We start from the raw sequence: 26,948 nt of genomic DNA, 5'->3' as shown, positions 1-26,948 counted from the left end.
ACTGCTCTGTCATTCAAGTCTAAAAACACTTACATGACTTCTACACAGGAGATCTCATTGGGTATTTCATGGCTAACATGAATGAACATTAAATGCAGGAGTTTAACATAGAACAATATAATGACTTGAAGAATGTCAATGTATCTGTAGCTTTTTATTCTTTCTGCTTGAGCTCTCTTTTCTGAGTACCCAGTGCTTCTTTTCTGGAATCAGGAACGAATCCATGGCTGACCTGTCTTGAAGATGGGCTCTGGTCTCTCCCTGAAGTCTACTGCAAATTGGAATGTGATGCTGCCCCTGTGATACCAAATGCAGACTTACTCCTGCCTCAATGCCTCCAGGACAACCAGGATGTGGGCACCATCTGCAAGTATGAATGCAAACCTGGCTACTATGTGTTGGAAAGCACAGAGAGTCAAGGAAAGAAGTAAGTTGCAGTTGTCTTGGTCTTCATTGTCTTTACGTGTTATGTACCTTGTTCCTCTTCCCTCCCTTTGCAAACTGTAGATAATTCCCTGCAAATGACACTGAGACTTCCTAGGATGTCTCCTTCTTATGTATTTTTGTCTGTGCAATCTTTCTTTTCTTTTTTTGTTTTTGTTTTTGCCAGTCGTAGGGCTAGAACTCAGAGCCTGGGCACTGTCTTTGAGCTTTCTCAAGGCTACCACTCTCCCACTTGAGCCACAGCACCACTTCTGGATTTTTCTGTGCATATGATACTGAGGAATTGAGCTCCGGGCTTCGTATATGCTAGGCAAGCTCTCTCCCACACACAAGGCCACACTCTGGCCCCCAGCAATCTCTTTTTTTCAATACAGATATATTAGTCAGTCATGACAGAAAAATGATCTTCAATGCTTACTTTAAAAATATTCTCTCTCAGGGCTGGGAGTTTGGCCTAGTGAAAGAGTGCTTGCCTAGCATGCATGAAGACCCAGGTTCGATTCCTCGGTACCATGTACATAGGAAAAAAAAAGCTAAAAGTGGTGCTGAGGCTCAAGTAGTAGAGCACTAGCCTTGAGGAAAGCCCAAGGACTGTGCTCAGGCCCTGAGTTCAAAAAAATTAAAAAAAATATTCTCTCTCATGGAAGACTGCACAGTGTCATTAAGGTGTTATATTCTGCCCTAATCATCATTTTTATTGAAAGTGTTATATTCTGCCCTAATCATCATTTTTATTGAAAGTAAGTGTCAGGAGCCTTCTGGGTATTTGAAATGTCATCTAAATCAAATCCTGTGCTTGTGAAACCTATTTGTAGATATCACAAGTAGAGTTCATGGAAAAACTGCCAGGGTTGGCCCATAGTCAATGTATGATGTGGAGAAGGTTTCTTTTGCTGTTTCATTTTCTAATCTATAAAATTGGATGGTACTAAGTTCTATCTGATAAAGATGATATAGTGACTCATTGAAGTAATATGTAGAAGTCAGTGAGCTAATTTTCAAAACTTAAATACACTATTATTTAGTGGTATGTGAGGCGGTCATAATCTTTATGTCTTCTTCTCCCTCAATTCTGGTTGCCCACTCTAAGGGATATGGAGAAGAGAGCTTTCCTTCTGAAGGTGTAGGGATGGGGAGAGTAAAAATGGAAGATATGGCATAAATTACAGTAAAGGACTTTGAAGAGAGTCAGGCCAGGATGCAAATCCCCATTCATCTATTACTAGCTGAATAACTCCTGGTAATTACCTAATTTTGAATCTCAATCTCCTTTTGAAATGGATGGTGACACTCTTGCCCCAAAGTATTGAATTAAGGATTAAATGAAATAATCATATCCAGTACAGCAGGATAAGTAGTAATAATTACAATAACTCTCAACAACAACAGAAAACAACTCCATGCATTTAGTAAGTCGCAGCTATTCTTTTCCTACCATTCATGATGGAGTTACAGCAAAATTTAAATCTATTTCTTATCCAACATTTAGATGAAAGGCAGATAGGTATTCTTTTTTAAAAAAACTTTTTGTTTGTTGTATTAAAATAGCAACAATTCCCAGTCATAGCATTACCAGGGTTGTCAGCAGATCTAAACTTTGCTTTAAATTAGTCTTTTCTAAGCAAACAGAAGAAAATGAGGAATCTTATTCTCTGAAACATACTCACCCTTTCTCTAGTTGACCCCGGATGTATTAACATAGAATCTATCATAGAGGTACAACCAGGCCCAGAGTGGCCTTCCACAATGGAAGAAGCCATAGCTGAAACATAAAGGATGAAGTGCAAATCCCCTTTTGATTCTCTCAGTTCAGAAGGGGGAGAAAAAACAGGCCAATTAGAACATGAGTAATACTGATGAAAAAGTCAGAGAAGGCTACATTCTGCTTCAATGGAGTCCAGCAGGTATTGTAAATAGTCTAACAAGTATTTGAGCACATTTAAGTACATTTTTCATAGGCTCTCTAGGTACAGAGTACCTTGCTTGGAAAGCAGTGTATGTCCACATAACCTTCAAGTGTTATTGCAACGGGCCTGAGAATGGCAATTTTCTTGCCTTCTTTTCCTCCTCCTCTCTTCTTGTCTAACTTTTCACAGACCAGCAGCCATCTCAGAATCTCAGATATCTGAAGAGCAGAGAAGTCTGCAGTAATAAAGAGGGGCAGAATTATGTCAGGATTAGGAAGAATTAAGAGATGAACACCAACTCTCAGGGCCTATTGCTGACCTTTATTCTGGGAAAAGTAAGGTCTCTATCTAGAACTCTGGATTTTCTGCCTTACCCCTTCTATCCATCCCTGGGGCAGGGGCACTTGGGAGTCTTTTGTGGACACAGCTTTTCTGGTTGTGAAACTGGATGCTTGCATCACAACATTAACATCAGTTAGGGCTTAAACATTTACATTTGCAAGCGCTGTGCTAAGGAGAGATTAAATTATTTACTGTGCTGTGTAAACTGATTAAATCTTAGTTTGCACCTGTTTACATAGCAGGCGAGGGATGGGTAATCAGAAGTGTGCAAGTTGGGTGTAAATCACTGTCACTTGTGTTTACCTAACAGCCTTGTTCCTCCCATGTGGAAAAAGCCCAGTGTTGTAGAGATGAGGCCCTCAGATTCTTTCTAGGACATGAGTTGTGTGCAAGAAAGTAGGCAGAGGAATCATCCCAGAGAGATCAATCACATGCTTATTCTATTCAGTTCTACAATATAGTGGGAGAAAACATGGTTACTTGATCTCTAGATTTGCAACTTGTTTACATGACTCTGAGCAAAATATTCAACATCCATGTGTCTTAGATTTTTCCTCTTTAATACAAAAGGATGGTAATGAATTCCAGCTGCTGTACAGTCTAAGAGTTGGGTAACTTGCACAAATCATTGTATAAATTATGAAATTTAGTATATATGTCATACATTAGCTACTACTCCTTGCTTATCGTTTGTAAAGGAAGGAAGTATAATATTTTCCAAGTCTTTCCATTTCCTTACAAAGGGCACAATACCATGCTTTCTGATGGAAGGATAGAATTCCATTGTGTGAATTTCTATATGTATATATAGTCTTATTTGTTAGTTTATCTGTCTTTCAAAGGGCAAGGGGGCACACAGAAATGGTAGGGCCAAGGGAGAATAAATGCAGCAGTAGTTCTCATTAGACACTGTTGAGAATGAACTTGTGGTTTGCTTCTTCCCAAGTCTGTTGTTCCAAGAGAACAGAAAGTCAAGTACTGACTTTGATTTTCTCTGAGATCTCTGTTCTGGCTCCATGCCATTTCACCTGGGGATGAGAGAAAGGTGTATTTATCTCATGCATTTCCTGTACCAGTCTTTGGGTCAGGAATAAAACAGAACAGAAACGGGAAACCTAGAGACAGCCTCCTTGTGACATCCATGCAGCAATATATTGAGAAGTTTCCTATGCCAACACAATGCATAACCAAATTCAAGAATTACTGTTCAAAAGGAAACATTATTCTTCCTAAACAATAGCTGTCATGAGATATTTTATTTTAAAATGTCTTTCTTGTTATTGTAAAGGTGATATATAGAGAGGTTACAGTTCTATAACTCAGATTAAAAGTACATTTCTTTTTAAACAATGTCACCCTTTCCCAGATATTGACTATCATTCTTTCAAAGAAAGCTGAAAGTAAAATTCCATCTATTTTCAAAATTAGTATATCAGCCATTTTGTATGGCAGATTTTGGCGTATCATTTTTAGGATTCCTATTTTGCAGGTAATAGAGAAAATACAAATAAAACTGGAACCAATAAGCTTGCAAAAATTTTGGGAGCTCTTTCCTTTTCACAATGGATAGTGCACACATGCTTATTTTTAGTCTGTTTCCATTTTCTTCTGTGCAATTTACCTCCACATACCCATAAACATTAATCATTCCTTTGTAATTCCATTAGCCTGACTTCCTAGGAAGCTAAAATGAATGTGTTTGACTTCTATTTTATCAAAAGGACCATATTATATTCTCTCTTATCTTTCTTGGTTGCATTTTCTCATTACAATGTTATCTTTAAGTGTGAAGGTTAGGTTAACCTCATTAGAGCCCACAATTAATGTGGTTTATAAAGAAAATACTCTACCCATCTCACTTACTTAGACATTCTCTCCTTCCCTAGATCATTTATGAGAATGCCATCCACAGATGCTGTAGTAAGGTAACTGTAAGCAGTCACACATTTTTTTTTTCCTTTTCTTTCCTGTTTTGCCAAGCTTGGAACTTGAACTCTGGACCTGAGTGCTATCCTTAGGCTCCTTTTGTTCAAAGCTAGCATTCTATCACTTGAGCCACAGTCTCACTCCTGGCCTTTTCTGTGATTAATTGAAGATAAGTGTGTCATGGAATTTCCTGCCTGGAAATCTTAACTTCTTAGGGCTGAAGGCATGATCATGAATGTTTGGTAACAACTATACTTTTCTAGACTTTCTTGTAGTATGTGCTTTTCTAATGAATGTAAATCCACCTATGTTCTCTATTAATGCAATTTTAGATCAAGAGTGTAATCAGTAAGCCTTAAAACACAATTATGTATTTTATTTTTGTGGGTCGTGGGGCTTGAACTCGGCCTGGGCACTGTCCCTGAGCTCTTCAGCTCAAGGCTACCACCCTACCCTTGAGCCAAGCCCTACTTCCCTTTCTTCTAGAGGTTAATTGGAGATAAGAGTCTCAGGTCCTTCTGTGTCTGGGCTGGCTTTGAACCTTGATCCTCAGATCTCAGCCTCCTGAATAGCTAGGGTTACAGGTGTGAGCCACTGAGCCCAGCACAATTATGTATTTTGAACATAGTTTGTACTGGTGAGCAGTGGAGCTCTATCTGGTCTAATTTTGGGGAAGGACCTGGATCTTCTCTTTTCTTTTCTCTCCTCTCCTCTTCTCTCCTCTCCTCTTCTCTCCTCTCCTCTTTTTTTCTTCAGTTGTATGACTTGAACTCTGGGCCTGGGCACTGTCCCTGAGTTCTTCAGCTCAAGGCTAGCAGTCTACCACTTGAACCACAGTGCTACTCCTGATTTTCTGGCGATAAATTGAAGATAAGAGTCTCACAGACTTTAGTTCCTGGGCTGGCTTTAAACCATGATCCTCAGATTTCAGTCTCCTGAGTAGCTAGTATTACAAGCATGAGCCATTGGTGTCTAGCTTCTGGATATGTTCTTGACCTATCTCTACACACATGGATTAATATAGCAGAGCATTAACAATGTAGATATTGATGTCTATTCTATTGGTTTGTTGAGAACCATGGAGGTGATGATTACTTGCTATGTGCTATGTATGATAAATATATATATATGTCCCACATATATATATATATCCCACATATATATATCCTATGTATTTCTCATGGCAATAATAAACTTTGTTACTGAAATTTTAGAAAAACCTTCTGTAGTAATACAACGAATTTTTGTATAATGTTTTTTATATTATTATCCTCCAGCGCAGATGAGAATACCAAGACTCAGGGGGCACTAAATTATCATTTTCATCATCATTCAGTCAACAGATAGCAAACATAGACTTTGAACCATTCTAACTCAAAAGCCTTGGCTCCTGACTTGCAATAGTATTTATCTTACATATCCAATCCATTTCTCTGGACCATTTGTAAAACAAAGCTTTGAAGATTTACTACTTCTTAAAGTTTGCTCTATTATACTTTTTAGCAAATAGTGCTTTATTAGCTCTTCTTATTTTTTTTCTTTATCAGCAAAACAAATAAGAAGATCTAATCGAGCTTACCCATGTGGCCCAGGTCCAACACACTATACCACATAAAATATAAAGAGAAGGTGCCCTAATTTAGATAGCCATGGAGGTTCATGCCTGTAACCCATCACTTAGGAAGCAGTGCTAGGAAGATCATAAGTTTAAGGCTATCCTAGGCTACACAGTGAGATCCTAATGAAAAACAGAAAAGAAACACAACTGTTTACAAAAACCAATATACTCTAGCACATTGGTGAAACACATTGGAGATAACTGAAATAATAATTTACTAACATGAGAAAAATATCAGTGATTTTAATAAATACAAATACTATTTACTGTAATGCTAAATTCTTAAACTTGAATACTTCTTAAAGAACTACTGGTCTAAATCAACAAAATTTTATTTTCTTCATTGTCGGTGTTTTGGAGAATTATTCTTCATTCATATCCAAGAGAAAGGCACCTAGGTTTCCTTTGAGAATAGAATACTAGGAAAGTTTTTGAGATTAATAGAATTGAATTTAGAAATTATTCCTTTTTCTTAAAACTTCTAAAGAAGCATCTTAGCCAAACTAAGAAAAATTTCTTTTGTTCAAGATTTATATCCTGCTTACTTTATTATTCAACCTTTAAACCTTAGTGAGATGTAAATTTGACTTTTAACTCTATTATATATTAGTTCTTCAATGTGAGCTTATCACATTATTATTTTTATTTACAAAGAATAGATGATAAGAGTATTTACAAGTTTTTGAGAATTAAATGAGGCAAAAAATGCTGAAGAAATCTTCTGATCACCACCATTATGATTATCATCATGCATGGCCTTTATAAAATAAGTTTTACTTACTAGATTAGTCTTCTGCTATTAACCAATTAAGAAGAAATAGTCTCAACTATGTTTTGTTTTTTTTTTTAAATCAGGGGCTGTTCTCACCTATTTGTAGATGGTTCTTATGTGCCAAAGCAATAACAGAGATAAGAAAGACAGCATTGAAATTCAAAGTGAGAGAATACAGGCCTTGATTATCAGATGGGAAAAGGTAATTTTCCCTTCCTTAAAGAAATACACAGCCCACCAAAAAGCTTATTAAAAGAAAAAAATGTACTTTCTTTTTCCAATCAGAACCCTCTATATATGCTTTATATTAAGCCATTGTCAACTAACTGAGTTGTACAAGTACTACAGTGGCTTCAAGTAGATCATAGAAGGCATAAAGTAGGGGAAAATGATCTAAACCAAAGTGAATATACATCTGGACATACTTCAGTAATGATTAGGGCAGCAAATATAGTCAGGCTTGTCTGGAAGGCAAGTAGCCAAAACATGTCTTAGATATGTGATGTAGATTTTTAATTTCTCCTTTTTCCTGGACAATAGCTTGAACCTCTGAAGTTCAGTTGATTTTATGCTACCATAGTAAGTGGAAGAAGGGATAATGGGAGAACAAACCAAAAACATGCAGCAAGGTAATACTAAAATAGAAATATGGTTTATAACTTCAGAAAGTTGCATATGTACATTTTTATATGCGTGCATAAGTATGTGCGTGCTATGATTCTCCAAGAAAGAAAAATATTGATCTCTGTTTGCTAATACATTTGTAAGAAATATACATTTGTTTTCTGTCCATTAAGATTTTGTCTGGCTTTATAATTAGGGTTTAGAGTCAATACATTCAAAGTTTATCCTTGGAATTCTCAGTTCTCTTGCCATTGTAGGGTTATGAGAGCTTTGAGCTAATTTATTGTACTCCTTTTGAGTTCAGTGACTGAAACTCTGCTCAAAGCCTAATATTCAAAAGCACACCTGGGTACAGGCCAAATCACTGCTGCAGGTTTGCAGGGCTGACAATTGGCATACAGAGCTTCACTTCAAACATGGCACATTTTGGAATTTAAATGTTCCTATGACCTTCAGTCCTAAGCTACAGAGCATCTTATTCTAGAACTTTCTGTTCTACATTGATTGTGATTTTTTTCTATTATTCAAAAATTAAATCCTGAGGAGATGGATTGTTATTTAGTGAATACCACATTTTCTGTGAAAGACATATTACAATACTAGGAAATATAATAGTATTAAGTACTAATAATTGTCTCATTGCTTGTGTAATAAAAGTGCTTTTTAATGGATTCTCAGTTCTCTTTTTTTTAAAAAAATAAATTTACTTGAAATTCAAAAACAATTAAATCCTGAGCAGAAGTTTGTTCCATTTAACCCACTAAGATTTTTCTTAATCCATGAAGCACTCCCTTATTTTTGTTCCTGCTGCCTGCTCTGCCTGTGTTTCAGGCTTTGTTAACACTTTCTCCAGTCTAATGTGTGAGCATTTTGTTGATTCTCTTGCCATTACTGTCTATGATAAGGTCAGGCCAGGCCAAACTGATTCATAAACTACCTCCCTGTGGGATTCTGGGTGTGACAGAAATCCAAAGAATTAAATAGGGTGGTAACACTGAGTAGATGCACTCATCGCACACACAGAGGAGAGAGTGAAAGAGAAGATAGACAGAGAAGCAGAGAGACAGAAATGGGTAGATAGGCTGAAAGAGTAGTATGGTACCGAGTAAATCTTTTTTTTCATATATTTTATTGTAATTAATAGAAGGGTTGCATTATATTCACCAGATAGAAGGTGCATTACTTCACAGACATTGATACCCTTTCTCATGTCTTATATCCATTTCCCTCCCCTAACCCCCACCTCTCATCTTGTTTTCCTCCCTTCCCTATCTGACTTCAAATAACCAAATTCACATATGTACAATATATCAGATAACCAGGTGAAATACTGTAACAATATGAGATAATCAAGGGACAGCAAAAGAGATGAGAGATAACATAGTACATTAAAGACAACAATCACTCATTATATGGCTTTCGTTTCTATATCCTGGAAGTCCTTTGATTTAACATCATTCTATATGGCCCTAAGTATCTAGATTTTGTTCTATTGTAAATCTCTGCTAAGTGAGCCCAAGGTTTCTACTGATTATGACAAATGAGGGAGACTATTGAGCCTATGTTCCTTTGAGTCTGGCTTACTTCACTTAATATGATTTTTTCTAAGTCTTTTCATTTCCTTACAAATGGGGCGATATCATTCTTTAGGTCATCAGAGCTAATGATTTTTGCTGCCTGATGAGCATGTGCTATTAACTGTAATACTGCTTTCAATAATCTAATTTACACGATCTGTTAAGAATATATGATCACCTCTATTTTTCACATAGGAAAATTGAGGTCAAGAATGGCTAAGTAATTTATTTTAAGTTAGTGATTTATAAAGAGCCCAGGATGCTGTGCTAGTATTAATTTTATTTAACCGCATGTGCTTTCTGCCACTCTGATATATATATACATATATATGTATATATATATATATTCTAAAGAGAATCAACTGGTGTAGTCACCAAAACCCTGCTGAAGAATCCTTGTGACTTTTGAGTTGTCCTCTTTAGACAGGAAAAATTAACAAAAAGAAATGCTCATCATCAATTTTCCCTTCAGCCCACATCAAAGGATGCACTGTCACTGTGATAGATGAGCAAGTTCCTATGTGAAGTGTGTGTGTGTGTGTGTGTGTGTATACACATTCATGTGACCACTTTTAATCACATTTTACATTGAGAGGAATTGACCAACAGAAATATAACTATGCCTTGAAGAATTTTGCTACTAATGAAAAATAAAATCCTGTGCTGATACTTTTGTATATGGTCAACAAATTTCTCAAAAATTAGAGAACTTGAGATGTGGAATGGGCATAAATAGTTCATTGCCCTTCTCTGTAAGAATTATGTCTCATTGGATGCCATTTCTAGGCTTTCTTCTGTATTACAGAAAGAAAAGTAGTGAGAGAAAGAATGGTTAACTTCACTCACACTTTACCAAAGCTTGAACATATACTATACTACCTTTTTTACCTCTAGGATCTTACACACGCACTTGTTCTTGTAAGCTACCAACTCTGTCTCCTCCTTCTTGGGGTATGAACATGCCCCCAGGTACTTCTTTAGCTGATAATCCTTCCCATCTTTAGGAAGTATTAGACACTTCCTCTTTGGATTCCCATATATTAATAACCTTGCACTATAACAGAATTTCTACTCAATTCTAAAATGGAAAGACCTAAACCAGGACACAGGGATGTCTTAAATTTCCAGTGAACAACTTCTGTGTATACATAGGAACAGACAGATAATTTGAGTGGTGTAAGATGGTGAGGGCAGTTTTTTGTTGTTGTTGTTTTAGGTCCAACTACACCTCACCTTTTAGTGCAATCTAAAGTTCCTCAAACACATACCAACAGGAATTCATTGGGATTTTGAGGAATAATGGTAGTAATTTTCCTATATGATAGAAAATTTGCATATATTGGAAATAGTAGCTAGTTACTCTGTGGTGGTTTCAGTCGAACCCTCCCTGAAAAAAAATTCTATCAGCTTCATGGAGAATGTACCAGAAAGTCACAGAAAGGGATATAAGGAGAGTTGTTGAGTTTAACCTAATGATAGCTGAGATACACAAGGGAAATGGAAGATGAAGAAGGAACCTTAAATTGTGGCATTCAAAGGTAGTGACAGAGTCTGATTTCACCTATCAATCGGATAGCTAGGCTTTAGCAGAAATTTCAAGGACAGAAAGGAAGAGTTGGACATATACATGGAACAAATCTACTTTTAGGCATTAGAAAGTTGTTCATTCTGACCGATGAGGTTTTTTTTTGTTGTTGTTTTTTGTTTTTTTGCTTGGGAGGAGAGTTTACTAATGGAGCATTTTGGTTTGAATTAAAGAAGAAAGGAAGTCCAAAACCAATATGTCCATTTTGAAGATCCTACTGATGCTCTTTCTTTTCTAGAAGAAAGAAATGGAACAGGGCATCAGAAGGCTTGGTATTGAAGACTGTAGAATAGCTATGGTTGGCTTTGGACTGAAGTCTGAAGTCTGCCTGCTGTACTTTAAGGATATTAGTTTGAGACTCAGGCCTGCAATTGGTTAAGAGGAAAAATGGCATGGAATTTGGAGATGATGAGGGTGGGACAGAGGTCTAAATCATCACTGCTCAAACTTTCAAATGTATTGGAATCACTTTGGAGAAACTTCTTAAATTTCAGATTCTGAATATGTCAATCTAGGGTAGATCCTAAAATTTATTTCTTAAAAGTTCTCAGTGGTTCCAATATTGGATATAATGTTAGTTGTCAGGGTCCAGACTGTATTTTGAATAAAGAGACTGTTTAATTTGAGTTCATAAACTGATTCTGTAGCAGGAAAATATACTTGGCCTATGATTTACCTCTATAAACATGGTACTGTTCCCTTTTCCTCTTAAAACTCCCGTGTTGAAGAAGACAAGTGCATAGATACAAGGGAAGGCAACTTACTTTCAGCTTCATTTCCAGAAGTAGAAATGCTTCCATGTTCTAATGCCTGCATTGATTTGTTGACTTCCCCTGGGAAGTTACTTTAAGCTTCTAAACTTTAATCATTTCATCCATACATTATCTCATTTACACATTCATTCAAGAAAATGTACTAGTATATACTATGTACAAAACATTGTGCTTGGAACTGTAGAGATTGTGTCTAATGTCATCAGTCTGATATGCCATAGGGTCAAGGCTAGCAATGATTCCGATAGTTGACACTACCATACAAGTTGGGTTTGAGGATCAAATTATATAGGTGCATATTTTGTACTTAATGACTAGCACTTAGATATTTATCTCTTCTGTGATGATTACTGTTCATGAGGGTTTAACCATCAGAGACTCCCGATGCCTTTGATTGGCAAAGACATGATAATTCCCTCAGACTCAACAAATCATCCTTTTTATTTTCTCCAATGCAAAATAAATATTACTTTTGAAAAGCCTTCAGTGGGGATAGAAGGATGGGGTAGACTCATGTGTGCCTCAAGCAACATCAGTCAAACTTGAAGCCAAGTTTTGATTACAAGATCTTTATTTCTGGCAATGGTGTAAGAAGCAGAAAAGGCACAGCTGGATTTTCAGCACAAGGTGGATACCACAAGTTCTGGAAATTGGAAAAGGCACCTTCAAACTTGGAAATTGTGGTAATTCGTCTGGAGAAGTTTGAGGGAAAATAAATACAAACCTTATACCAACTCCGCCTCCACATAATGCTTAAGAAATCACACAGCAAAATCATTCAGTTAACAACCTCCAGCCAGAAAGCTAAATGATTATCCAGGACCAAACAGGATGAATACCGACTTTTTGGGTGGATGATGTTATTCTGGTTTCTACACTCATGGCTTATACTTACTAATTAAGGAACAGATAGCAAATTTAAAAGTGTAAGATTGGGGCTGGGAGTTTGGCCTAGTGGTAGAGTGCTTGCCTAGCATGAAGACCTGGGTTTGATTCCTTGGTACCACATACATAGGAAAAAGCTGAGAGTGGTGCTGGGACTCAAGTGGTAGAGCTCTAACCTTGAGAAAGTCCAAGGACAGTGCTCAGGCCCTGAGCTCAAGCCCAGGACTGGCAAAAAAAATTAAAAATGTAAGATAATGGTAGAGCATATTAGAGAGAGAGAGAGAGAGAGAGAGAGAGAGAGAGAGGGAGAGGGAGAGGGAGAGGGAGAGGGAGAGGGAGAGGGAGAGGGAGAGGGAGAGGGAGAGGGAGAGGGAGAGGGAGAGGGAGAGGGAGAGGGAGAGAGAGAGAGAGAGAGAGAGAGAGAGAGAGAGAGAGAGAGAGAGAGAGAGAGAGAGAGAGAGAGAGAGAGAGAGAGAGAGAGAGAGACAGGGACAGAGAGACAGAGAAAGAGACAGACAGAGACAGAGACAGAGAGACAGAGACAGAGAAACAGAGAAAGAGACAGACAGAGACAGAGACAGACAGAGACAGAGACAGAGAGACAGAGACAGAGAAACAGAGAGAGAGGAAAAGAAAAGAAAAAAGAAAATGGAATCCTGAGCCATCCCAAGATTTGATTCAGTAGGCTTGACAAGTCTAGGATTTCAAAAACAGCTTCTATAGAGTTGTAGTAAGAAAAGTCTACAAATTCCATTAGGAAACAACTGGTTAGTGGGATATTGTGTTATAAATTGAAAAGTTTGAAAATATAGAGGATAGATTTGAACAGAATACGTAAAGCCCAAGATTAACTGAGAATACTCTTCTTAGTTTTCATAAGTCTTTTATATTCCTGTGAATGCAAAGAAGGGGATCTCTTGAGTTATTTCTTTTAAGAGCATTAATTGCATAAAAAATATCTATCCTCATGACTAGTTTACCTCCCAACACAATCACACTGGGAGTTAGGAGTTTCTCACTAATTGAGAGAAAAGAAAAAACATTCCGTCCATGTCACCAGGTAACCATAATGCTAGATATGATATACTTTTCAATCAGTTTCAAATTTCATGAAACTAGAAATAATTGCAAACACTGATTTTGTGTGGTAACTGCAATTCATTTTGAACAAAATAGCCAGAGAAGCCCATGGTATTCAAGGGCCAAAGTTCATTCTATAGTCTTGGCTTCATTCCAGAAGTGAAGATCTACAGCTGTGAACATCAGAAACATGTCCTTAGACTCCACTAAATCATCTAATAAACTGCTTTGAGAGCAGTTTGTGGATAGAGCTAAAGGGAGAGAGATGACACTGTAAAAATTAGAATATGTCTATAAATCTACAAGTTATTCCAATGGATCGCTAAAGTCAATAATTATACCTGGCCATGATTATTTAAACCGCACTCTAAACATCACCCAGTGTGGACACAGGTGTACATCGTTTTGTGGGTTTTTTGTTTGTTTGTTTTGCCATTCCTGGGTCATGAACTCAGGGCCTGAGCACTGTCCTTGGGCTTTCTCAAGGCTAGAACTCTACCACTTAAGCCACAGCTCCACTTCCAGCTTTTTCTGTGTACGTTGTACTGAGCAATGGAACCCTGGTATTCATATATGCTCGGTAAGCACTCTACCAGTAGGGCAAACACCTGCCCCAACACAGACATATATTCTTAAGTGAGAGTCACAATGGCTCTGTGTGCATATGACCATAATAAACGATGCTTATCAAAATGAATCCCATGACATGGAAACAAGAGTTGTTTTTTTTTTCCAGTTGTACTGTTGGAGTTATTTCTTTTTCTGTTCCTTTGGTTTATTTCCTATTGGCACTGTTTTTGATTTTTGTACTCATTGTCTCACATATACGTTGATCTGATTTGGGGAAGGAGATAGGAATCAAAGAAGCAGTGGGACAAAGGTTGAACCTATTCAACAGTGATGCTCACTGTTGTAAAGGAACTTTACAACTTGGAAGGAGGGGAATGGGGATTGAGTGGGAGAAAATAAGGTAGAGAAGAATCGCACTGTTCAAAAAGAAATGCACTCATTACCTGACTTATGGAACTGTAATCCCTCGGTACATCAACTTTACAATAAAATTTATGAACAAAATGAGAGAGAGGTGAAAAGGCTGTGAAAGATCACATGAGAGCTGGACAAGACCATCTTTGCTACAACGGAGAAGAAACTGTAAGAAGATTCCATGAGGTAGAGTGGAATATTGCAACTCCCATGGGAAGTAAATAGGATGTCCTAGGAAATCAGAGTGCTCACCCAACCTCTCCTGACTTCGAGCCTCCTCTCTCTGTTCCAGGGAGTCCCAGCATGACTATGCTCTTCTCTTGCTGCCATGTCACAGTCTCCTAGCGTGTACTGATGTTGGTTTGAAGGGCCAGGCCTGTCACATTGTCTGGACATCACTCAAAACATCCAAACAAAGTCTTCTTTATCCAAGTTTGATTTGTCTACCCTCACCTCTGAGGTTATTAAATTGGCAAGGAAAAATACGAAATCGGCATTCTTGAATAGTTCCTAACTGGGCAAGGAAAGGAAAGACTGTTTCCATGGTTGAAGCATTCTAACCAATTCAGAGAAAAATACCACATGAAGTAAAAATATTATCATCCTGGCCAAGAAAGGTTTTCCTTTATAACCATGCTGACATGCACGTATTTTATAGTCTTTCTTCTTTCCCAATATCACTAATATTGCCTGCTCTCTCCATCTGGGGCTGTCAATTCAACAGAAGTAGAGAGAGGATTTCATGTGTGAGGTATGGAAGAAAGGAGATAGCTCCTGGGAGGGTTTAAACTCTGTATTGTGAAATTAAAGGCAAATATCCAGCTTAGGAGAGAGGTAAAAAGGAGCCTCATAGGGCAAAATAATTGTAAAACTGTCGCTGAAATGGATTTGATATTTTTAAGTAGCACTTTCTTGAGCAACAGAAGTCACATACCAAAGAATATATGCTGTGCCATTTCATTTCTATAAATTTCAATAATAAATAAAACTAATGCAGGTTGTGAAAGTGCAAATTATTGAGTTCTTTATTATGTTGTGGGAGATTTTATTGAGAAGGATCACAAAGAGGCATGTGGCAGAGCTGAAAATGTTCAAGATCTTCAGCTCAGCCAGCCCTATTCACATGTAGAACCCTTCAAGCTCTATGTTAATGTGTACTTTACTATGTATAATTTATCATTCACTTCAAAAACTGAAAATCCATCATCAGTTTTTCTGCTATATTTGTAGATATAGCATTTAGCACTGGCACAAAAGGATGTTCTGTCAGATGGGGATACTGTTAGTAATCAGGTAATAATAAGGGAAGAATTAAATAACACTCAGAACAGTCGCATGACATAGGAGGACCACAGGCTTGTCATTAAGCAGACATGGAACATAGAGCCACATTCTGCCTATGGTTTTGCTGTAGGTTTTTGAGTCCATTTTATAGCTCAATATTCTCTACAATATGGATAATAACATTTGCATTTAAATACTGTTTGAAGGAACCAAATATATAATGTGCATAGGAATTCCCTCCAAATATTTCAAAATATAGCTTTAAAATATTGTTAATACACAGTAGGCATGAGGCAACAAAGACTAGGATGTGAAAAAATCATGGTCTTAAATATTTTTATTCTAACATATTCTTTTTTTTTTTTTTTTTTTTTTGCCAGTCCTGGGCTTGAGCTCAGGGCCTGAGCCCTGTCCTTGGACTTTCTCAAGGCTAGAGCTCTACCACTTGAGCCTCAGCACCACTTCCGGCTTTTTTCTATGTATGTGGTACCGAGGAATCGAACCCGGGTCTTCATGCATGCTAGGCAAACACTTTAACCACTAGGCCAAACTCCCGGCCCCTATTCTAACATATTCTTGAAAATAAAGGCTAGCTTTAAATAATTATTTAATTGTATATAATACATAGATATTATATAATACAATGTGTTTTTAATATATAATATTTCTCTTATAAGTAGGTATTACTAACATATGTTAAGCTATTAAAGTATTTTTGTTCTTATTAAAATCAATTGACATCAGATATAACATGATTCAGATCTTGGAAAAAGAATTTAAAATCTTTCTGTGTGTTTCTTTATCTACAAAGTAGAAATAAAAACATGACTTTATTAGGAGTGTTTTGATTAATCAGTTTATTATGATGCAATCTCTTTCAATATGCCTGATGTTAATTTCTGCTCAGTGATTCAATTCAGCAAATATTTACTTACAATCTAAAGTAGGCCAGATATGATTTTACATTCTGAGAATTAAAAATAATAAAACATACCTTCTACCTTTTGAAAAATTCTAGTTTAGTGGGAAAGGCTGACATATTTGCACCTAGAAAACAATTTGACTAATGTAAATGGAATACTTAATGTTCTAATGTAGTTAGAACACTAGACAAACACACGTCAGTGTGGAGTCATGAGTAAGAAGCCTGCATTGGATGATGGTCTTGTCTAAATTTTGAAGGGAAATCATGGCATCTGAAAATGGCAATTTAAATCCACCATGCTATAATGGCCAACAAGCTATTTATTATTTGAGAAGTACAATTGTGACTGTAACCACGAGAGTCTGAATCAGAACTGAGCATATTAAAACCGTAAAACTGGAAGGCACCTGCACTCTGCAATGACTCAGAGGGGAATTGAGTGGAATTCTCAGGCACAAGAACCCTAGTTTTTGACTTCCATCCATCTTAATCTGTTTCTCTGGAGGCCATGTGTACACACAAGGAGAGGCAATTCTTTCAGGATAGTTTTGAGTTGTAACTACTTTAGAATCTGTGGGAAAGTATGAAACCTTTTCCAAGGAAAAATAGCATGTAAATATACAAAAACAATTGTAGTAATCTCAGGAAGATTATTGCCCTTCTGAAGGTTAGACAGAATCTATTTTAAAACAGCACTTATATTGCTGCATCTTTCTCCTCTTTGAAAACTAATAGATATGAGAGCAACATTTATTGTCACAGCAACCGAGTATCTGTGTAACAATTTTTCTGTTCTCTATACCTTCTGACATTTTCTAGTGTACTTACATGTAAGACCTCTCCAATGTGAGAATCTCCGAGAAAACCTAACTGTAAACAGCCTAGATACTTCAGAACTCCTCATAATCTTTTGAAAGAGATTTTTCAAACACTAATATTGCTAATCAATAGGTATGATTGCTTTTAATTTCATAGCTCCAAGTTATGACTGGTCTGGTGAAATTTTTGGCTTAGATGAGTGATTTGACTCTGCTAATTTGCCTGTCTTTCTCATACATTACTGAGAATCCAGCCTTCTCTTATGGATTGTCTATTTCGTTTTGTGTCTCATCAGTAAGTTCCTGAATATACAATGCCTGGAAAGTGGAATCTGGAAGCAAGGCAGTTGCATCCCTGTGGTGTGTGAGCCTCCATCACCTGTTTTTGAAGGAATGTACGAATGTACCAATGGCTTCAATCTAAACAGCCAGTGTATACTCAACTGCTCCCAGGAAAGTGAAAGGGTAAGGAAGGCTCCTTAAGTTCTGTTTTGGATCAAGCTGGACATGGATTTTGGATCTTGGCTGTACTAAGAATGCTAAGTGGAAAGTATCTGAAAGGACCCCTACAGGCAGGAATTCACTCAGTTGGGACTCTACTGAGGACACTGATATTATTACATAGGAGCTCAGATAAGATACCATGATTTTTGGAATATTTTCTCCCCAGTTGAGAACATCTGGAGGGAGGAGTAAGAACCTGGCGAGTAGGACACTGGTACATCCCAAATAATATAAGAATCCTCATTTGGTATAATAATCTTTGAGTGACCACTGATTTAACTTGGCCGGGAGTACTAGTTTTATACTTTATTATTATCTTTTAATAGCACAGAATCCTGAGCAGAAACACAAATTCCTCAGCAGGGCTGAAAGCACTCTTGGACTATTATAATCTCTAGGATTTGGGCACAACCATATCAAATGAAAATCACGGCCTTATCACGGTTGTGTGACTAAAATCATTTATTTTTTATTTTTTGGTCAGTCCTGGCTTGAGCTCAGGGCCTGAGCACTGTCCTTGGGCTTTCCTCCAGGCTAGTGTTCTAACCTGAGCTACCGCACCACTTCTGGCTTTTTCTATGTATGTGGTACCGAGGAATCGAATCTGGGTCTTTGCGCATGCTAGGCATGAAGCCACTCAATCACTAGGCCAAACTCCTGGCCATTTTTTTTTTCATTTTTAAGAATCTTTTGAAGCACCACACACATGCAAGAGACAGGAAGTAAAGCAGACTTTGAGGCAAAAACAATGACTTTGACTATTCTCTTGGCATATGTCTTTAACTTAGTGCCTGCCACGCCAAGGTAAGTACTACAGAACAGATGTGTAAGAAATATGCCATAAAATGACACCCTGAGACATCTGTGTGCACTGATTGGTGAAAGACCAAGGAATTGGCCAGATGCAGGGGTTTCTAAAATCTTATTTCCTTGGGATTTGTTAGTTTTTACTGTGCTGTGATCTAGATAGAATATGCTTTGTGTTTATTGGAGTTGTGAAGCCAAGAGTTATACAAGCCAGAAAGCATGTGGAGAAACAAATTAACCTTTGGTGAGATCAAAACCAACTGTGCTGTATCCGTTCCAGTAGAAAGGCAAAAACACACCTTGAAGAAAATTATGGATTAGTTTAGATGTAACTTATCTCTCCCTCCTTCCCTCCCTCACTCTTCCCTTCCCTCTTTCCTTTTTTTCTTTCTTTTCCCCCATTTTTGAAGCTCTGGAGCTTGAATTTGGGGCCTCACACTTGCTAGTCAGGCACTGTACTACTTGAACCAATCTGCCAGCTAGTTTGCATTCATAAGTTTTCAGAGATGGGATCTCCCTTTGTGTCTGGGCCAGCGTGAATTTCCATCCTCCATAGATACATATCATAGGTGCACATCATCATATCTTGCCATTGATGGAGATGAAACCTTACAATATTTTAACATTTTTTGTTGTTTTTACCCAAGATAGCCTTCTGTCACAGCTCTTTGGTTTCTACTTAAGAAGAAGCTGAGTTTAAGGAACTTAGGCTCAATGGTTTCCCTCATTTGTCATTATCAGTAGAAACCTTGGGCTCTCCTAGCAGAGATTTGCAATAAAACAAAACCTAGATACATAAGGCCATATAGTATGAAGCTAGTTGAAAGGACCTCCAGGATACTGAAACATAAGCCATATAATGAATGATTGTTGTCTTTAATGTACTATGTTATCTCTCATCTCTTTTGCTGTCCCTTGGTTATATCATATTGTTACAGTATCTCACTTTGTTATCTGATATATTGGATATATTTGTATTTGGTGATTTGAAATTGGATAGGGAAGGGGGAAAAACCAAGATGGGGGGTGGGGGGAAGGGTAATGGGGACCAAGACATGTGAAAGGGTATCAATGTATGTGAATTAATGCACCTTCTATCTGGCAAATATCATGTAACCCTTTTATTAATTACAATAGAAAACATTTTAAAAAAAGAAGAAGCTGAGTTTACAGGCTTGGTCCAGTTTCTGGCTCAATAAATTCTGTTAGACTAGCATTAGAAGTTGGCACATATTACCATTTAATTATCCACCAGTTTCCCCTACATATAATGCAGGTGACAAAGCAATAATAGAAATGAGCTTTACCTTTTTATGTTCTAGATTCCTATCCTCTGCAATAAGGATGGAAAGTGGGCTCGTGAGTTCAAATTGTGTGAAAACCTGCAAGGGGAATGCCCACCACCACCCTCAGAACTGAATTTTGTGGAGTACAAGTGCGAAGAAGGCTATGGAATTGGTAAGTGCGGGAGGAGCTGGTGGATTCTGGTCAAATGCCATCCCTTTATTGGGCCTGGCTGAATTATGGAATCAGTAGTTAATCTGAGGAGAATAGAAATGCAAAGTGACTCTGCTTAAGAAGAAAATATGTGGCAAATTTGTTCTTTTGATTGTTCTACTTATATACAATGTCAGTTTCAAAACTAAGACATCTGGTCATGTTACCAGAGCTGAGAGTGGTTAGGTTTGTGGCAGAATATTAACTCCATGATGAAATGTAGTAATATGAAGTCACGTCTGCTGATGTACTGAGATCTGCCTCTCTCTCTGTAGTTGTTACTGGCTCAGAGTATTCCAAATCTGGTAGTTTGAGATTGTACTTACTTGTGCTTCACTTCAGGCATTAAGCTCTAAAGAGGACTAAGCTCCAAAGCCTGAAGGTAGCTGCTTATTTAAGACATGGCAACTACAGGCCTTTGTGGCTAGAGTTCCCTTACAGAGATGTTGTCCTGGTTTTGCCTAAGTTGGTACTCAGCATTATAGCAAATAGTAACAGTTTGTAGGAAACCCTGTGACAGTATTTGTATTTCTGGATAGTATTAGGAAGGGAAAACATTACAGAGCATTGAAACCTGTGTAATACCAATAAATATAGTTTGTGTTAATTAGAATATATGTATTTATTTATGAAATAGTTCTTTATTATGTTCAGGTTCCTTACTATGTTCCAAGTGCTTTAGGTTTTATATATCTTATTGTCTGGACTGGTGAATCAAGAGGATCCATAATCTTGTGTGTCGTGTTTCATGAACAGATTTTCAACTTTAGAACTATTAATTTTTGCATAAGAATAGCACATGCTTTTATATTCACATCCTAAAGAGTGATGTAATTTTTATTATTATAAAAGTAAGACAGCTAGAGCTGGGAAGAGCTGATAACATCACATCAATAAATGAAGAAATAGAAAACCCTGAGAATGTTATCTTTGAATTGAATTTTAGGAGATATTTGAATCCCACATGAAAATGAACAGTAATTTTTTTTCCTTTGACAGTCAACACACAGCCAAAAATCTCTGCTTCCTTCTTTAATCACGTAGGTTTCTTGGCTATCCATGTAACAATCTTTATCATATCAACAGGCAGGATATTCCCTAGGGTAATTTTGTAATCACTGGACCATTTTCTTTCAGTCATTTGAGTTATTAGGTAGTAGTTGTTGGGATGATGATAAGCTTACAGGAGACCATATAAGCAGGAACAATATTAACCATGCTTAAAAGACATCCACAATCAGGACAGAGTTTGGCAAGCCTGTGTTAGAGAGTGGGGATCCAGGAACAGATTTTTTTAAATTGCTGGATCATACAGAGACTAAGAGATCCCAAAGGCAAGGATATTCAGTGTTAGTGAGGGAGATGGGGGTGGGGAGTGAAACTTAGGCAAGGAAAGTCAATTTTTGGCAGTAAATCTTTAGTAATTTCTGGAGAAGTATTCATACAGGCACTTATTAATATCACTTGTAGATGATGAATATCAGTCCAGAATATAAGCATCATAATGTGATGACCCATAATGACCCATGTCATTTTAAACTCAAAGATACTGATAAAAGATTTGTTAAAAGTTAGGAGTTGGGAAGTATATCTCTCTGCTTTATTAATATTTTTACTTCTTTAGGTGCGGTATGTTTTCCATCCTGTGTAATGCCTGCTAGAGATCCTGTGACACTGCCCAGGAACGTCACTGTTGATATTATGGAGCACTGGATGGAACCAGCCACAGTCGAGGTAAAAAAGGGAGTGAGTACCTTTGGATGCTAACAACGTTAAGGCTGTTAAGCAATTCTAAAATGGCAGGATATTTCCTGGGAGGAATTTTTTTTTGCCAATCCTGGGGCTTGAACTCAGGGCCTGAGCACCTTCCTTGGGCTAGAGCTCTACCACTTGAGCCACAGTATCACTTCCAGCTTTTTCTATGTATGTGGTACCGAGAACTCGAACCTGGATCTTCTTGCATGCTAGGCAAGCACTCTACCACTAGGCCAAATTCCCAGTTCCTGGTGGGGGGGGCAATTTTGAGCCTTTCAAAGCATCCTTGAGGCAAACAACCAAACAGACTATTCCTGTAACCCAAGATAAATGATCAGGTGGGGAAAGGAAAGAAAAAAGAAGAAGCAATTTGGGCCGGGAGTTTGGCCTAGTGGTTAAAGTGCTTGCCTAGCATGCAAAAGATAGTGAATTATGTGATTAGATGGCATCTAAATTTTATGGTAAAATATAACAATTGTAGAGGGATAAACACTATCTTAAAATGATTATCAATAATTCCATCAACTGAAATATAGTTCATGTTGCTAAACAATTACAACTTTACATAAATTTCTATAACAGGTCCTCATATGGTTTTGGGGTCAAAATTGTATAGATAACTCTTTATTTAGCATCTGAGTTTTTTCATTAATTAAAATACATACCTCAATGCACATATCAAGGAAGTACTTAAAATGTTACTTTGAAATATTTTGCCAGTGTCTACACACAAAGGAAAAAATTGAAGGAAACAAAAAATAGAAGAAAAAATCCAGAGCCTAGTAAGACTTGCAATCATAATTACCCATTTCATAAATTCACTAATTGAAAGTTATTAATTATAATAGCATTCTGTATACATTTAATTTTTTGAAAATGATGAGAAATGTTTAATCTTTTAATCTTTATACTTAATCAAACTATAATAACTACATCAATATTTCTACCTATTAAATTTTTCAGGAAATAGGATGGAATTTGCACTGAACATCTAGCTCTCTAGAGTATTCTATGTAGAAAATCAAAATAAAGCCAATTTTAATGAAGGCAATTAATTTCTAGCAACACCAGTATTGACATATTTACAATATACCCATAATTCTTTTAGGGTTTTCCAGGGGGGAGAATATACATATATTAATATCTTATATATAATATATTTGTATCTGTATTTATAAATATATCAAACACATAACATAGAAAATAAAAAAAAGAAAATAGACATAAAAAATTCTTAGTAAACAAGTTGGTAGAGTGGGTGAATGAAGCTCAGGAACAGTGTCCATGCTCTGAGTTCAAGCTCCAGGATTGACAAATGCATAAATAAGAAAGAACCCAGCCCCCACAAAAAAAACTCAGTAAAATACTGGCAAACTAAATTCAACAGCACATTGAAAGGATAATATAACATTACTAGGTTGATTCTGCTCCAGAAATTCAAACATGGTTAAATATACGCAAACAAACTTGATATAGCACATGAAAAGAATAAGACACTAATCACATGATCATCTCAATAGATAAACAGAAACAAACCTTTGATAAATTTCATTATCTCTTCATGATAAAATCCCAGAAGCTAGGAAGTAAAGGAATGTACTTCAATATAACAAAGACTATCTACAATAAACTTAGAACCAGCTTTATACTAAAGAGTGAAAAGAGAGACGGCATGTTCTCTAAAGTTAGCGTGGGGACCAAGACATGAGAAAGGGCATCAATGTATGTGAAGTAATGCACCTTCTATCTGGTGAATATAATGTAACCCTGCTATTAATTACAATAAAAATATATGAAAAAAGAAGAAGGGCTCTCTCCATCTCTATGCAGCATTGTGCTCATTTAGCCAGAGCAATGTGCTTCTGAGAAAGACATAAAAGGCGCATAATAGGAAAGGAGGCCAGTCTCCCTATATACAGATAATATGAGCTTATATTTAAAGATTTAAAGTTTCGACCTAAAGACTCTTAGTGATAAACAGTTTCAAATAGTGAGATACAAGATCAACATACAAATGTCAGCAGCTTTTCTATCTAACAATAAGAAATGGGCTATGGAAAATATTCCATTCACAATTGCCTCACAAGTTAAATACTTAGAAATAAGCTAACAAAGGAACTCAAGAACCTCTCTAACAAAAACCACAAAACCCTGGAGAATGAGATTTAAAAAGTGGCTAGAAGATGGGAAGGCCAATATATTTATGGATCAATGGAATTAATATTGTGAAAACAGCTCTGTATTGAAAGCAGTCTAAAAATTCAATGCAGTCTTCATCCAAATTCCAATTTCATTTCTTTTTTATATTTTTTATTGTAATTAATAAAAGGGTTACATGATATTTGTCCAATTTCATTTCTTATTGTCAGTAGAAAATAAACATTCAAGTCCATATGGAAGCATTAAAGATCCCGAAAAGTTAGAAAAAGTTTTTACACAATGAATAATGCACAATGTCATAATATCTGACTTAAATTATACTACAGTCCATGCTAACAGAGAAAATGTGGTACTAGCACAGAAACCAACAAAAATTAATAGACTAAAGTAGAAACCCCATAAGTAGACCTGCATATCCATAGCATCTGGTTACACCACAAGTGTCAAAAAAATACCTTGGAGTAATGGTGCTGAGAAAACTGGATAATCACAAGAAGAGAAAGGCTAGGCCCCTCTTTCACCTTGTACAAAAAAATTCAGTTAATTAGATTATAGGTCTAAATGGAAGATTTTAATTTTAAAAACTACTAGAGGAAAGCATAGGAAAAGCCACTGAAGTGATCGATACAGGCGATCTTTGTCAACGTAGAGTGTTGAAAAAAAAAACAATAAAAAATAGAATAACATATTATCTTGCCCTACAATTTCTTTTTAAATAATTTTTATTGTGATTAATAGAAGGGTTACATTATATTCACCAGATAGAAGGTACATAACTACATAACTTCACAAACATTGATACCCTTTCTCATGACATGGTCCCCATTTCCCTCCCCCCCCACCCCGGCTTATCCTGGTTTCTGCCCTTCCCTATCCAATTTCAAATAACCAGCTAAGCACATATAAAATATATCAGATAAAAAGGTGAAATATTGTAACAATATGAGATAACCAAGGGACAGCAAAAGAGATGAGCGATATCATAGTACATTAAGGACAACAATCACTCATTATATGGCTTTTGTTTCCTTATCCTGGAGGTCCTTACATTTAGTGTTGTATTATTTGGCCTAATGTCTCTAGATTTTGTTCTATTGTCAGTCTCTGCTAGGAGAGCCCAACGTTTCTACTGATTATGACAAATGAGGGAGACTACTGTCGCCCTACAATTTCTAAGTATATATTTGAAGGAACGTAAGACAACATCCCATACAAATATATACACGTTCACGGATGGGAGTTTGGCCTAGTGGTAGAGAGCTTGCTTAGCAGGCACCAGGACTCAGGAAGTGGTCCTGAGGCTGAAGTGGTAGAGCTCTAGCCTTGAGAAAGTACAAGGACAGTGCTCAGGCCCTGAGTTCAAGCTCAGGACTGGAAAAAAAAAAAGTATGGGCCCAGTGGCTCTCTCCTGTAATCCTAGCTACTCAGGAGGCTGAGATCTGAGGATCAAGGTTCAAAGCCAGCCCGGGCAGAAAAGGACCTGAGACTCTTATCTGTAATTAACCTCTAGAAAATGGGAAGTGGGGCTTGGCTCAAGGGTAGGGTGGTAGCCATGAGCTGAAGAGCTCAGGGACAACACCCAGGCTCAGGGGTAGGACACAAGAGCTCAGGGGCAGCGTCCAGGATGAATACAAACCCCATCTCTACTTTCTGAGTGGCTTAGACTATAGATATACCACCACATCTGGCTTTGGGTGTCCTCAAGAATCACTTGGACACTATATAGATTGTACCTTTTGAAACATTGGAATGCTATGGAATGCATATCTTTCACAACCATCCCAGCTAATTTTGCTGTAATTGCCTTAAGAATCTCAACACTTAAGATCAGGGTGCAGTGCCTAGCTACGCATGAGGCTGAGATCTGAGGACAGAGGTTCAAAGCTAGCATGGGCACTAAAGTCCATGAGACTTTATCTCCAATTAATCACTAGAAAATGGGAAGTGGAGCTGTGGCTTAAGGGATAGGATGGTAGCCTTGAGCCGAAGAGATCAGGGACAACGCCAAAGACCAGCGTTCAAGCCCCATGTCCCACAAAAAAAAAAAAAATCTCTACACTTAAAGAATAAAATGCTTGAAACAGAATATTTTAAGGTTAAAAACACCTGTTCGGAGGGTATTTGCTCATGTCATGAAAAATCCCTGCTCACTAATATATTTCAAAGATCTATTTTTTTTCTGGCAAGACTAGAGCAATGGATCAAATTGCATCATTTTTCTCTATTCTGCTTCCAATGACTTCATTCTTTATAATAGACAATGATGACTTATATTTAGATATTATTTATTGTCTTCAAAGTCACATGTGTGTACATGTGTTATTTTTGAAGTTCAGCACAAATGAATAAGACAGATTTTTATTATCTTCTTTTTACACATACATTATACGTTATTAGATAATCTGTCCAAGATTTCATTTGGCACGAAGTAGGAAGTGTAATCAACACTTCTGACTCCAAGTTCAAAATGATACCTTCTCCATCACCCTGTGTATTGGTTCTGTGTGTGTGTGTGTGTGTGTGTGTATGTGTGTGTGTGTGTGTGTGTGTATTTGGGTTAGTTTGTCTATGGAATAAAAATAGATCATTCTTCTCAACCACAAGACCATGTAATTTCTAGACTTTCCCCCCACCAATGTGAAATAATTTTAGAAAAATATAATTAAAAAAGCAATGCCTTG

At 37.0% G+C, this 26,948-nt stretch overlaps 1 protein-coding gene across 1 annotated transcript in view; it reads left to right on the top strand.

The window, feature by feature from the left end:
• Positions 1–26,948, top strand: part of Pappa2 (pappalysin 2) — a 232,828-nt gene that overhangs the window by 162,820 nt on the left and 43,060 nt on the right. The window contains exons 16-19 of the mRNA XM_090339770.1: positions 214–427; positions 17,841–18,009; positions 20,178–20,313; positions 21,977–22,086. Coding sequence (XP_090195896.1) covers positions 214–427; positions 17,841–18,009; positions 20,178–20,313; positions 21,977–22,086 — 629 coding nt within the window. The remainder of the gene's footprint in view (positions 1–213; positions 428–17,840; positions 18,010–20,177; positions 20,314–21,976; positions 22,087–26,948) is intronic.

The sequence above is a fragment of the Megascapheus bottae genome, chromosome 10 (assembly GCF_031878675.1).
Source record: "Megascapheus bottae isolate mThoBot1 chromosome 10, mThoBot2.hap1, whole genome shotgun sequence".
NCBI classification, from domain to species: domain Eukaryota; kingdom Metazoa; phylum Chordata; class Mammalia; order Rodentia; family Geomyidae; genus Megascapheus; species Megascapheus bottae.
Note: the sequence above shows the minus strand (reverse complement) of the source record. Positions and strands in the feature narration are given on the sequence as shown.